The 15,024-nt window shown below is 48.4% G+C and overlaps 1 protein-coding gene across 5 annotated transcripts in view; it reads left to right on the top strand.

The window, feature by feature from the left end:
* Nucleotides 1–15,024, top strand: part of MLLT10 (MLLT10 histone lysine methyltransferase DOT1L cofactor) — a 223,990-nt gene that overhangs the window by 69,129 nt on the left and 139,837 nt on the right. For 4 of the 5 annotated variants that reach the window (XM_044295627.1, XM_044295626.1, XM_044295628.1 and 1 more), the window contains one exon: nucleotides 9,699–9,778. In XM_044295627.1, coding sequence (XP_044151562.1) covers nucleotides 9,699–9,778 — 80 coding nt within the window. Of the gene's footprint in view, nucleotides 1–9,698; nucleotides 9,779–15,024 lie in introns of those variants that run through there. The other variant, XM_044295630.1, reaches the window with a different exon arrangement.

The raw sequence follows: 15,024 nt of genomic DNA on the forward strand, positions 1-15,024 counted from the left end.
GGGAGGCTGCTTCGCCGATGTGAATCAGCCAGTGTAAAACACCCGCGGATCGGTCGGCACACAAGCAAATCTTTGTTTGCCGGCTGATTGACTGTGTGAAGGTCCCCAGATAGGCGCAGGTCGACTTGCTATATCATTGAACGTTACATGGGTAACTGTGCCCGTGTAACAGGACCCTAAAGGTACATCCGTTTTATCATCCTGGATCAGCCACCGTGATAAATCTGGCGCATTTTTACTCAAAGGGGACAAATTCCCTTTCCCGATAATTGTCCTATGTAAAGGTGGCACCAACCTCCCGACGAACATGCAAATTCGTTAGCTCGTTCCACAGGTGATCGCATCTTTCTTGTGGCGCCTAAAATCATTGTATGTGGGCAGCATATCACCCTAGGGATGAGTGTAGTGCTTCCAGCAAACAATGACTCTGTATGGGGATGAATGATCGCAGTAGTGATTGTTTGGCCCCATTAAGAGGGGACTGTAAGTGCAGCTGAATGATCAGGAATCAAAGGATCGTTCCTGATCCTTGCCCTGTGCGTTGTCCCATGTAAAAGGAGGTTACTGCTATCCGTTATTAAGGCCTCGTGCACACGACTGTAGTTTCAGCCCGCATCCGATCCGCATTTTTCAGATGCGGACCCATTTATTTCAAAAGATGCGGACAGCACACCGTATGTCCCCACAAAAAAAAAAAAATACAACATGTCCTATTCTTGTCCGTTTAGCGGACAGGGATAGGTCATTTCTACAGGAGTTTGCAAAAAAAATAAAAATAATGACATGCACACGGCCGGGATCTGTGTTTTGTGTATCTGCGGTTTGCAGACCGCAAAACGGATACGGTCGTGTGCGTGAGGCCTGAAAGGGATTGTCCAAGAGTAGAACAAGCAGACAATAAAATGTGTCCACCGTAACTAAGGATGGGACAGACTGACAGCTCTGGCCTAAGGTCCTGCTGTATAGTTCTGGGGAATCGCTGCACACGGTGACACCATTTCCACTCTATTGACCCCTTTATTAACATGTGGACGCGCAGCCCCCCCCCCCCCCAATACACCAATAATCGTCATCAGATCTAGTCTGAAAATGATGGGATCCGTCAACATCAGTGTAATAACCATTCCAGTCCATCTTCTCTGACTTCCTCGGCCTCATGAATTGTGCATGACTCTGTCCGCAGACCATTCCTCCCCGTCATGTTACCGCTCATAAGAGAAGCGTGATTGCCTCTGATACCCCGTCCTATGCTGCCGCTTCCCCTGATTTTATGTCAGAGGCATCCTTTAAATTGTCTGCTTTTTCCCGGTGGAAGCTCAGAACTGGCAGACGAGCGCTGCTGTTGAGGTGCCGTGTGCATTAACATTCCCTGCAGACGTTGTCACCCTGCGGATTGTTAATAGTAAACTCTGCTGTGTAACCTCTGTCCTGTATACATATGTATGACTCGCATTATAATAGAGGGAGCTCGCCTTTAAAGGCAAGGGCTATTGAATAAATGAGGCCCCGAGGAATGGCAGCGGCCTCTGTTTTATCTTCCCCGGCTCCTATTCATGATTGTTAGTGTCATTTTCTTCGGCTTTTCGCTTGTCATTCCTGCGAAACAGGTGATCTGCTCCCCCATCCCCGTACCGTGCCACGCCGGAGACAAGTCCGTTCATTCTGTGTGTGTTAACAAGCTTTATTCGAGGAGCGACTCCACCTAAAAAAAAAATTACCCCCTTTCCCCTAAAAAAAGAAAATCCGGGTATGTGAATTCTGTACGCATTGTTACTGATTTGGGGTTGGAGTAACTGGGAAAGTGAGCAGATCTGCCCTTCGGGGTTCTAGAAGAGCTGGGTGACAACCCCTGTGAGGCAACAGGATGTCGGCGTATTGGTTGTCGTCCCCAACTTTTCCATCTAAGGCTAGGTCTACAGGACGACATTTGTCGCACCAATGTCGCGTGACAATTTTTATAATGGCAGTCTATGGTGCCGCACTGCAACATGCAACATACTGCAACGCAACAGTCGCAGGAAATCCATTTGTGGGCATGTTGGCCACCTGGCGCTTGTATTTCTCCTGCCTTATGTGTTAGGCCCCTTTTACACGTCAGTGAATCGTGGACATGTGCAGTCCGTGGTCTCCACGCATTGCTCATGCATCTATTGACTTTAATGTGTGTATTCACATATCAGTGGTTCTCCATGGACTGTGGTGGCGCCACAGAAGCATGCACTATTGTCCATGATTACAGGTCTATAGGATGGTGAAGGCCACGGACACAACATGGATGCCTTTCGCGTTTGGTCTATTGGTATTTTTCACGGACCATTTGTAGGAGATGATCTGGAAATTAGTTTTCAGCCTAACTGTGTCTGTGAAATATGGATGACACGCGGACGAAACATGGATCCTTCATGGACAACGTCACGGATGACCCGCTGGCCATCTTGTCGGGGATGTATGGATGTCTATATGGCAATGTGAAGATGCTAGGGGAATTGTATATAATGCCTCCCTTTGAGCCGGAGTGTCCCAAGATGCATCCGAGAAGCCGCTCCTCTGTCAGGAGAATATTTGTACCTGGGCTGACAGATGTGATGCTTTTCTTACCCCTTATTTTAGGCCTCATTCACACGACTGTTTATATTTGGAAGTCAATGGATAACCCCTCACCGCCCCCCCCCAAAAAAAGGATGCAGCACGGACATCATCCGTTTGTTGCGGATCCTCATTTTGTGGACCGCAGAATACATAAGGGTGTGTGCATGAGGCCTTAAAGGGGTTGTCTCCCTTCAACAAATGGCATTTATCATGTAGAGAAAGTTAATACAAGGCACTTACTAATGTATTGTGATTGGACATGTTGCTTTCTTTGCTGGCTGGATTAATTTTTCCATCACATTATACACTGCTTGTTTCTATGGTTATGACCACTCTGCAATCCAGCAGCTGTGGTCGTGCATGCACACTATATGAAAAAGCAGCAGACTATGAGCACTCCGGCGGTCCCAACCACCACCACAGAGGCCGGCACTTTTTCCTATAGTGTGCAAGCAGGGTGGTCATAACCATGGAAACGAGCAGTCTATATAATGTGATGGAAAAATGAATCCAGCCAGCAGAGGAGGCAATATGGCCAATCACAATGCGTTAGTAAGTGCCTTGTAGTAACTTTCTCTACATGATAAATGACACTTGCTGACGTGAGACGACCCCTTTTAAGTTCATTCAGACAAGCAAAATTCACCTCCGAGTGTAGAATGGGAAACAGCTGGACTGAACACGGACACGATAGAGTTAATGGGCGAATTCACAGTATGCTTTATCTTGGTCCGATTTTCTTGCTAGTGGATTGGTCCATAAAAAGTGTAGAGAGCACATAGATGAGTGTAAGAACTCTGTGTATATAGCCTTAAAGGGGTTGTCTCATCTCAGGCAGTGGGGGCATATTGCTAGGATATGCCCCCATTGTCTTATAGGTGCGGGTCCCACTGCTGGGGCCAGCACCTATATCCAGAACGGAGCCCCGAAGTGGTGAAGGGCAAACTGTGCATGCGTAACCGCCCTCCATTCATTTTCGATGGGGGCGGCTAAATTAGCTGAGCCCATAGAAGTGAATGGGAGCGGCGGCCGGTCATGCGCGGTGCGCTCCCATTTACTTCTATGGGGAGCGCGCTTGGTAGAGGTTGGACCGGAGTCCTCCAGCCATCACCTGGCGGGGCTCCGTTCTCAGACAATAGGGGCATATCCTAGCGATATGACCGCATTGTCTGAGATGAGACAACCCCTTTAAAGAGGAGCTGTCCCCTCTCCTGACATGAGTTTCTTTTTTTTTTTTGCTTGCATTCCCCATGTAATAACCGTTCTGGAGCATCTATTCTTATGACTCTGTGTTGAGCAGTTCCTTTATTATTCCTGTTAGAAGTTATGAATGCATTTCTAGCAGTTTGCAGTGAGGGTCCAGATGGGTGTTACCAGCTGGGGGTGTGTCCCTGCACAGGCTATTCACCTCTGTGGTCACTGATGCGGCAGGTTGTTCCAGCAGAAGAACAACTGGATCTGGCATAGCCTGCTACTAACATGCACCACTGGACCCCATTGACTATAATGGGATCCAGCAGGGATCTGGACGCTCTCCGGCCTGATTGCTGGGTTTCGACCAGACAAAAACCGCTGCATACATCGGCACTCATGCTGGAAACCGGCCAGGTCCCATTATAGTCTATGGGGTCCAGGGGTGAATGGGTGAATGGGTGTATCCGGCTATCCCAGACACGGAAATCCCCTGCAGGAACAGACTGCAGAATATAGAACATGCTGCGATTCTCACGTAATGCAGAACGGATGCGTGAAAAATACACATGTACACAGACCCATTGAAATCAATGGATCGGGATTCACTTCACGTATTGTACCCGCACGGAAAACTCGCTCATTTGAAAGGAGCCTGAGGAGTGTGCCTAGAGTAAAATGGGTCCGTGTACATGAGCGTTGTTTTTCACGCATCTTTTCAGAGTTGCATGAAAAACGCAGCATGTTCTATATTCTGCAGTTTTTCACGCGGACCCTGGCCCCATAGAAGTGAATGGGGTTTCAGTAAAAAACGCATTTAATCCGGATGTAATCCAGATAAGGTCCGGGTGCAATGCGTTTTTGACTGAAGGTTGCTAGAAGATGTTGTTTGTAAACTTTTTTGTTTTTTTTTTTTTCACGTGCGTAAAAAACGCATTGCACCCACACCGAAAAAACTGAAACTGAACGCAATTGCAGACAAAACGGACTGAACTCGTTTGCAAAATGGTGCGAGTTTCACTGAACGCATCCGGACCTAATCCGTATCGTTCGTGTAAAAGGGGCCTAAGGGCTGCGGATGCTTCTCTTTTTTTGCGTTTCTTTGGCGTTTGGCTGGGCAATGCCAAGAGCTGGTGAAGCCGATGACTGAAATGTAGGGTTGTTGACTTTGGAGGTTCGTATATAAAAAAATAAATCCCAGTGCCTCCGAGATTCCGTAGTAGCTTTTACTCCCTCGACTTCCGTCAGTTTGTTTCTGCCCATGGGTGTAGTCCCTTGTGCTCGTGGCTTCTGGGCAGAGAAGTAGTCCCCGTCTGCCAGCTGGAAGCAGGACGCACCAATAATTACTTTACACCCTCGTTATCAATGTGTCCTGTCTTATAAATATCACATAATGGCCGAAGCCACCTGGACGCCCCAGAGTTCTCCTCCAGTGTGATTTCCTGACTTTCTTATTCCGTTTAGGCTACTTTCACACTCGCGTTTCTTGGGCCACTTGTGAGATCCGTTTCAGGGATCTCACAAGCGGCCCAAAACTGATCAGTTTTGCCCCAATGCATTCTGAATGGATAAGGATCCGTTCAGAATGCATCAGTTTGGCTGCGTTCCGCTCTGGAGGTGGACAGCAAAACACTGCTTGCAGCATTTTGGTGTCCGTCTGACGAAACTGAGCCAAACAGATCCGTCCTGACACACAATGTAAGTCAATGGGGACGGATCCGTTTTCACTGACACAATATGGCACAAGAGAAAACGGATCCGTCCTCCATAGACTTTCAGTGGTGTTCAAGACGGATCCGTTTTGGCTATGTTACAGATCATACAAACGCATCCGTTCTGAACGGATGCAGACGGTTGTATCCGTTCTGAATGGATACAAGCGTTTGCATTATTGGTGCGCACCCGTCTGTGCAGATACAAGACAGATCCGCACTGAACGCAGGTGTGAAAGTAGCCTTACTGATGACCACTCATGTCCTCTATTACAACGCCTGTCATTTCTGCTTATACAGTGAGGAAGCTGTAGTGTATGTCACCGTAAACAATCAGTCCAGCCGGTGTTGGATTGTGCAGGGACACGTCCCCAACAGGTGACACCCATCTTGACCTTCATGCAAACTGCTAGTAATTGATTCCTAACTTCTAGCAGGAATAATAAAGGAATGGCACAACATGGAGTCAGAGGAATAGATGCTCCAGCAGTGTTATTACATGGGGGATGCAAGCAGTTACTACAACAGACATGTCAGGAGAGGGGACGGCTCCTCTTTAATGAAACGTGACCCTCTGGGTGGAAAGTCACTTAAAGGATATTCCCGTTTTAAATGGAGCCTGTCATCAAATATACTGTCCCGAAACTGCGTGATACTAGCTTTCTAAAGATACCACTCTCGAGGTGTCCATGGCTTCATATGTGCACTGCGCCTGCGCTGGATGCCACTGGTGCTGCCCCTTGAATATTCTTAGGAAGGGCATGCTGCTTTATAATGTATTTTTTTAAACTTTTATGCTTCTAAGGCTACATGCACATAAACGTATTTTTTTTCCATGTCCGTTCTTTTTTTTTTTTTTTTTTTGCGGAATGGGTGCAGACCGATCCGTATGTCCGTTCCGTAGCTCAGCAAAAAATATAGAACATGTCCTATTCTTGTTCATTTTGCAGACAAGGACAGGCATTGTTACAAGAAGAATCGGATGCAATAAGGACGTCATCCGTATTTTATTGCTGATCAGTGTTTTGCAGACCGCAAAACACATACGGTCCAGTGAATGTAGCCTAAGGCCTCATGCACACGGCCATTGTTTTGGTCCGCGCATCCAAACCGCAGTTCAATGGGGCCGCATCCGTTGCTCCGTTCCGTGGTCCTCATAAAAAAACCAACAACCTGTCCTATTCTTGTCTGCGTTTTTGCGGACAAGAATAGGCAGTTATATTAATGGCTGTCCGTACCAGTTCCGCAGATTGCGGAATGCACAAAGACGCCATCCGTGTTTTGCAGATCCGCGATATTCGGACCGCAAAACACACAACGGTCGTGTGCATGAGGCCTAAGAAGAAGTATTTTAACATGCCCGATCCTTCTGTCCTCTCTGGGGAGTACCAGTGGCCAGAGGTGTCTGCCACCGGCTTACTTCTCTCTCTATATTGAGAAGACATGCATGCTCGGCTAGTGTATGGAGAGGATAGGGAGGACACAACATCCCTTAGCTGACTGAGGGATCATTCAGATGACCGTAAAACACGGATACCGACCACATGCGTTCCTCATGTTGTGGAACGGAACTCCCAGTCCTATGATAGAAATGCCTGTTCTTGTCTGCGGAACGGAAGTACGGATATGTGCTGTCCGCATCTTTTGCAGCCCCCCCCTCCCCCATTGAAATGAATGGGTCCGCAAAATTGCAGAATGGGGTGCGGTCATAAATATACGGTCATCTGAATGAGCCCTCAGTTGTATGGACATCTTTAGACATGATTGCCCCTCCCAGTATTAGATGCCGAAGACTTCAAGATGTCTGCCGGAGGAAAGCGCTGATGATCTCGCGTTTTGTCCTTTTCTCACCTCTGAGATCCAGGTTATAAAGTCCCAGCGGTGGGAGGACTGTGGGAGCCTCTCATGTACACGGTTTGCCAGCTGTTATGTCGGGGACTGTAGTTTTAGCTCGCGTAGTGATCCGCAATTCTTCCAGATCGGATGCGGACCCATTCATTACAGTGGAGTTGGAAAAGATACGTTCAGCACACCATGTGCTGTCTGTATCCGCATGTCCATTTTGCGGCCCCCGAAAAATGACTGTGGACAAGAATAGGCATTTGTATCGTACAGTGGGATCCGTGGAAGGGAAAATGCAGGATGCACATGGTCGGTGTCCGTGTTTTGTGGATCTGCGATTTGTGGACCTCCAAAACAGATACGGCTGTGTGCATAAGCCCTTAGAAGGAAGCGTAGCCTTGATTTCACAGTTCAGCGATTTTTGACTTTCCCTTCGGGCTCGTGCACACAAACTTATGTATTTTGCTGTCCGCAAAAAATACGAATGACGTCTATGTGCAACGGAACGGAACAGCTGGCCCCTAATAGAACAGTCTTATCCTTGTCTGTAATACGGACAATAATAGGTCATGTTCCATTCTTTTGCGGAGCGGCCATACGGAAACGGAATGCACACGGAGTAACTGCATTTTTTATTTTTTTTGCGGACCCGTTGAGCCCTTTCCACTTCTAAATCGTCTCCAAAAAAGGCCTTGAAACATCATCCTATTCATTTCATTCGGGAAACGGCTGTATACACTGTGCAGACAATGCTAATGAAATAATTCCTTCCCTTTTCTGTCTGCATCTCCTGTGTAAGCCCATGTGTCTCCATGGTTACCGCCCACAAGCCCCCCGTGTGTGGTCTGATCCTGTCATTTTATGTGTCGTACTTGCTCCCATTCTCGCTAGTATTGCCGTACTGTGGCTGTGTACAAAATGGCGCTTAAAAAGTTGCAACACATGGCCTTGTGTCTGTTTTTTTATTTTTTTTTACACCGGAAACGGGCGTAGCGCTCTTTGTAAATGTCCCCAAGCCGCTCTTAGTCTGGACAATTTTCGGGTCAGTTATCAGGAACAGGCGTTGCCGATATTTGGCATCGTGCCGCCGGTCATCCGGTGTATGAGCGAACGCCCATGATTTTCATTCTGAATGAAAGATGCACAATTATGGGCATCACATCGCCCTGTGTAATCAGGAAGGCGCTGCCGATGATCATTGGGGTCCATTCACACGTCCGGATCCGCAATACACCCGGCCGCCACCCCCATAGAAATGCCTAATCTTTTTCGCAATTGCGGACAAGAATAGGACATGTTTTATTTTTTCCCGGAACTGCAGACCGGAAGATCGGCGGCGCGCTTCGGAAATGTGGATGCGGAGAGCACATAGTGTGCTCTCTGCATCCATTCCGTCCTTATAGAGAATGAATGGGTCCGCACACGTTCCGCAATTTACGGAACGTGTGCGGACCCATTATTACGGACGTGTGAATGGAGCCTTAGAACTGAACGGGGGAGGAACGATCCGCAGTAGTGATCCTTCCTCCTTCATTCTGTTTGCAACGGCCTACTACAACAGGCCAAACAAAGGGGCGCCAATCTACGTGTTTATCGTCAATCGGCGCCCGTCTTGCCCAAGCACTGGGCAATCTGATAGGGCCCTCAGGGTGCTGCCTTGCTATGCGGCTGTGCTGCAAAAAAACGCACCAGAAAAAGACGTGCAGCACCGCGCAATGTGTGGCAGCAACCTTAGGCCTCGTGCACACGGATACGGTCGTGTACGGCCTTCTCTTTGTAGTAATTGTTTTTGTAATGACCCTTTTAGTGAATACCTTTGTTCCAGTACATTGCTGGGTGTCTGAAGAAGGGTTAAGGGATTCCTTTGCTGGCGGCTCCCAGCAGACCACCCTCCCCCACTCGCATTACCTGACTGCCGCAGTCAGAGATTAGGCTGCCTTCTGGCACGGAGACAGCTGCTTTGTTTTGCTATGTGCTTGGCCTGGTGTGAGCTGAATGTAGGAAGAGGAATGACAGGGAGGTGCGAGGTTTGGGACTCCTCCTCGCACACAGGGGCACTGGGCTTTATAGTGGGGGAAGCTCAGGATGCAGCTGCTGGACTCTCTACTTGTCTAGCACTGCACACTTTTTTTTCTGGGTGACCAGGAAGGATTTCCCCTTCTTTTAAAAAAAAAATTGGGTAGATCCTACACCTCTACATGAAAGTGCAGTGCAGCGGGGAACTGGTTGTGGGCGCTGTATAGCCGCACGGCTGGCTGCCGGTAGGTCTCGTTCAGTGAGCTGAAGCTTGCCGCAGGTGTCTTATGTCAGCGGCAGGACGGTTGTAATGTAATCTGCCTTCTAACTTTGTGTCTTCTTCCACAGCTTGTTACGGCATAGTGCAAGTGCCAACCGGGCCATGGTTCTGTAGGAAGTGCGAATCCCAGGAAAGAGCGGCCAGAGTGGTGAGTCCGTCTATGTCTCTGCCGTGTTCCGATATCGGCCGTCGCCTTGATCTCGTTGACAGCCTGCTAGCTTTATGCACGTGTTTCAGAAAAGAGAGGTGTGCAAGCGTGCATGGATTTCCAGAGGTCTAGTCGGGAGGATCCATCAGGTGGTTCGCTTCCAGAGCACTGTGGGCACTGCTACATCTGGTGTCTTCAGGTTAGCTATATATACCAGGGGTCAGCAACCTCCGGCACTCCAGCTGTTGTTATACTACAACTCCCAGCATGCTCCATTCACTTCAAGTGCAAGTGTGCATGCTGGGAGTTGTAGTTTCGCCACAGCTGGAGTGCCGGAGGTTGCTGATCCCTGGTATATACGGTGCAGGAAATCACGTACATGTGGTATCCCAGGCTTGCTGCTATTTCTCAGCACGGAAAGTGCAGAAACGTTCTAATTTACCACCCACTGAATTCTTCTCTGTATGGATGCGTGTGTTCACACATGCATGCCCCTACAGCTGATTCAGTTGCTTTTAAAGGGGTTAACGTCCAGGATTTTAAGAAATTTGAGACAGAAATGGTATAAGATAAAGAAATGGCCACTATTTATTTTGTTAAATCCCATGATGCTCCAGCACAGCTGCAGAGATAACATCATGTACTCATACATGTGAATGCTGCAGCCAATCACTAGTCCCATCAGTCCTGTGTCACACATGCACGCATCACTGCTGAGGCCAGTGATTGGCAGCAGCGGTCATGTGAACTATGCAATGGTTATTCCTTTATTTTATACCATTTATGCAATCTTCATAAAATTCCAGACCTTGCCCGGACGGCCTGTGTACGCTGGACAGTTAGGGTAGGGCCAAACGAAGCAGCCACCGTCCGGTTAAGGCCTCATTCACATCTCCGTTAGGAGATCGGGCAGGCTGTTCCGGCACAGAGCAGTCTGCTGAATCCTCCGCTTCACCCCTGGATCCCCATTGACTGACGGCAGAGAGGTCCTGCGGTGATCCGGTCCATTTCTGAAATAAATGCCAGGTTTTCCGCTGGACAAAAAACATATTTTTTTTGTCCGGCCAACAGCAGGCATTTGCGCCAGGTCAGGCAGCCGGATGTGAATGCGGCCTTAGATGTACCAAAGGGCAAAACTGTAAAGCCGTTTTTTACCGTCGTAATTTGCACATTCTGTGCCAAAAAACTCCCATCAGCCGCGCTAACTTTTCCTTTAGCTGTACTGTAACTATAAGGTAACGGTATCCATGATGTCCCTAATATTTAATGCATGGGAAATGAGAGGGGCCAGACAGCTCTTATCTCCCAAGGCAAATAGTAGGAGCAGACTCGACATATCCGTCCGCTCCAACCTTTCTTTCCTCAGACATCTATGGTCAACTGTAAAGGCGCATTTACGCTGCGCTGAGGAGCCCTCAATTATCGGGAAGGAAGCTTTCCTTCCTGATAAATTCCTGCTCCTCAGTAGAGGTGAAGAGCTGCATTTACATGCTGCAGTCGCCCCACAGTATGAGGACGGGCGGTGGCTATTGCTGTCGCCCTTCCTCATAGAGATTCATCATTTCTGGGCAGCAGATCCCCGGTTACACGGCACAATCTACGGCCCAGAAATGACGTTTGAGGTGTCCATATGAACAGTCATCTCGCCCGATGAACGACTTTTGTCATTGGGTGCTCTGTGGCACCCTTCCGCTACCTGTGCGTAACCCTCAAAATGGCCTGATGTAGGCAAAAGCTCTGTGCGAATGTTCATGGGTAGAAGAAGTGTCTTCTAGTTACCAGCGGGTCTGTGGGGGCCTGGTAAAAGTCACCGGCCTGTTTTTACATCTCGTGTTCATTTGGAAATCACATTTTGTAGTCGTGCGTTTAGGTTTGCTGCTGAAATCTCCATTACATAATTCTGTTCTGTGGCCTGGCTTCCAGCAGATACCTGCACTCATTGAGAAAAAAAATAATGCACACAGGTAATCAGCATGCAGAATTGTAAATGAGTAGAAGTGCTTCCCCCGCCGTCCTATAAAAAGGCTCTCAGAGGCTACTTTTGGGTAGTGTAACTTTTGGTGACCGTGAGAGTTGAGAGATTTTTGACTGCTAGACATGCCTCTACGATGCTGACTCAGGGGCGACGCATCACTGGACTGAGAGATGTAGTTTGGTGTTTTGACAAATCGCCCGTCTTCTAGGCCGTCCTGACCTTGCCGTTAGGTGGTGTTGGAAGCAGTGGTTTCATGAGGGCCCACACACATGGTGAACATGCTCTGGACAGCCCAGGCAGACTACCATAAGGGAGGATTGTTTGATCCGCTGACAAGCTTGAGGAGCTCCCACAGTTTTGTTGTCCACTATCCAGACACAGGTGGCACCTTCATTACACCCCTGTCTCTGCCCGGACCATTTCCAGACGGAGATTTGGTGTCGCAGTGCCCATTATGTGTCCCACCACTGACAGCCAGCCACAGTCGCCTTCATTGGTGGTTTTGTAAATAAGAAACTTTGACTGCTACAGGCTAGAACCGTATGGTCTGTAACAGAATCTAGGTTCTGTTTGGGATCCGATGACAGTCAGGTTTGAGTATGGAGGCCTCATGATGAGTGCTTCAATCCTGCCTTTGCTGTGGAGCAACACACTGCCCCAGATGTCCACTTCAGTAACCTATGAGTGCGCAGGATCTACAGGTCCAGCTGCATCATCTGTGGTCAAAAGTGCTGCAGGATACCAGGAACCTGTATGCCTCCATGTTAAACTGTATCTCATTCTGTATCCAGCCTAGAGGCTATATCGCTTGTATCCAGACGGGAGGCCGTATCTCATTTTGTATCCAGGCTAGAGGCCGTATCTCATTTTGTATCCAGGCTAGAGGCCGTATCTCATTTTGTATCCAGGCTAGAGGCCGTATCTCATTTTGTATCCAGGCTAGAGGCCGTATCTCATCTTGTATCCAGGCTAGAGGCCGTATCTCATCTTGTATCCAGGCTAGAGGCCGTATCTCATCTTGTATCCAGGCTAGAGGCCGTATCTCATCTTGTATCCAGGCTAGGGTCCGTATCTCATCTTGTAGCCAGGCTAGAGGCCGTATCTCATCTTGTAGCCAGGCTAGAGGCCGTATCTCATCTTGTAGCCAGGCTAGAGGCCGTATCTCATCTTGTAGCCAGGCTAGAGGCCGTATCTCATCTTGTAGCCAGGCTAGAGGCCGTATCTCATCTTGTAGCCAGGCTAGAGGCCGTATCTCATCTTGTAGCCAGGCTAGAGGCCGTATCTCATCTTGTAGCCAGGCTAGAGGCCGTATCTCATCTTGTAGCCAGGCTAGAGGCCGTATCTCATCTTGTAGCCAGGCTAGAGGCCGTATCTCATCTTGTAGCCAGGCTAGAGGCCGTATCTCATCTTGTAGCCAGGCTAGAGGCCGTATCTCATCTTGTAGCCAGGCTAGAGGCCGTATCTCATCTTGTAGCCAGGCTAGAGGCCGTATCTCATCTTGTAGCCAGGCTAGAGGCCGTATCTCATCTTGTAGCCAGGCTAGAGGCCGTATCTCATCTTGTAGCCAGGCTAGAGGCCGTATCTCATCTTGTAGCCAGGCTAGAGGCCGTATCTCATCTTGTAGCCAGGCTAGAGGCCGTATCTCATCTTGTAGCCAGGCTAGAGGCCGTATCTCATCTTGTAGCCAGGCTAGAGGCCGTATCTCATCTTGTAGCCAGGCTAGAGGCCGTATCTCATCTTGTAGCCAGGCTAGAGGCCGTATCTCATCTTGTAGCCAGGCTAGAGACCGTATCTCATCTTGTATCCAGGCTAGAGGTGGCCAAACAGGGTCCTAGAGCCTTCTTTCCAGTATACAGTTTACCCAATACCCTTCTCTTGTAATCACTTACATGTATCCTCATTACAGTCACACATGGGAAGTTTCATTCCAACAACTCCTCCTTGGTGCGGTATTCTTTTGTCAATGAGTGTATTTAAAAGCTCGGAACAAGTACAGGGCGAGGCAATGCCTTGGGTCCCTGATTACAATAGCACAGTCTGTTCTCAGTATTCATGCATAGACCTTTCTTTCTTATTACCCTGGTGCCCCTGCCTTACCCCGGGGGTAGATTTGCTTTCCTGGTGAGCTGTATTGTAATAGTTGTGGTCTGATCTCCTGTACATCTACAATACAGGTGTCCATCTTTGTACGTTTTATAGGAGGAGGCTTGTAGCTTTGTAGAATTGGGTTGTGATTGTCCTCTGTCAGATACAGAGGTGGGCCAGGTTCTATTATAAGGATCAGAGATCACCCTTTCAGAATGTAGCCTCCAGGACAGTCAGCTGTCTACCCCCCCACCCCCCCCTTAGGTTCCGTTCCTGGCACCCCTGGCACTACGTGGCGGCCATTCAGTTTAAGGGTCCATTCACACGTCCGTTGTTTCTTTCCTGATCTGTTCCGTTTTTGGCGGAACAGATCTGGACCATATCTGTACCCATTCATTTTCAATGGGTCCTGAAAAAAATCGGACAGCACAATGTCCGAATTTTTTATTTTTAATTTTTTTTTCAGGACCCATTGAAAATGAATGGGTACAGATCTGGTCCAGATCTGTTCCGCAAAAAATGGAACAGATCAGGAAAGAAACAACGGACGTGTGAATGGACCCTAATGGCGGTCCTTGGAATACAAGGTTGGGTCAGACAGCACGGAAGCTGGGTGTCCAGGGCACATGGACAGGGCTTGTCTAACACGGTCGTTTAATAAGCTGAAGATGTGACAATTTTTTTCCTGCCTGTTCACCACAAAATAAATTCTATTCCAGTTATATGTAGATTTAGGCCTCAATCACACGCCCATATTTTCCGTCTGTGTCTGATACGCATTTTTTGTGGATTGCACACGGACCCATTTATTTCTGTGGGGCTGCGAAAAATGTGGACAGCACATGTCTTCCCTGTGCTTTCTGCATCCGGACGAGTGTGCTGCAAGTTGTAGAACATGCCTGTTTTGCAGACAAGAATTGGCGTCTTGACCTGTGGAACGTGCGGGATGCAAACAGCGCGTATGTACATTTACCGGACCACAAAAGGGGTACAGCCGTGTGAATGTAGCCTAAAGCTTTAATTCGTCCCACTTTCTTTTCATAAATTATAAAAAAAATTTAGGGCCTAGTCACATGTTAAAAGCCACGGATAAATTCCGCTGAAAACCCACTGGCGTCCATGTCCTTTCTGGGTGGGCGCACCTGTGGCTTTAAGCCACCACTTTGCAATCGTAAGTATGGGAAGC

This window comes from Bufo gargarizans, chromosome 5 (assembly GCF_014858855.1).
Source record: "Bufo gargarizans isolate SCDJY-AF-19 chromosome 5, ASM1485885v1, whole genome shotgun sequence".
Lineage (NCBI taxonomy): Eukaryota > Metazoa > Chordata > Amphibia > Anura > Bufonidae > Bufo > Bufo gargarizans.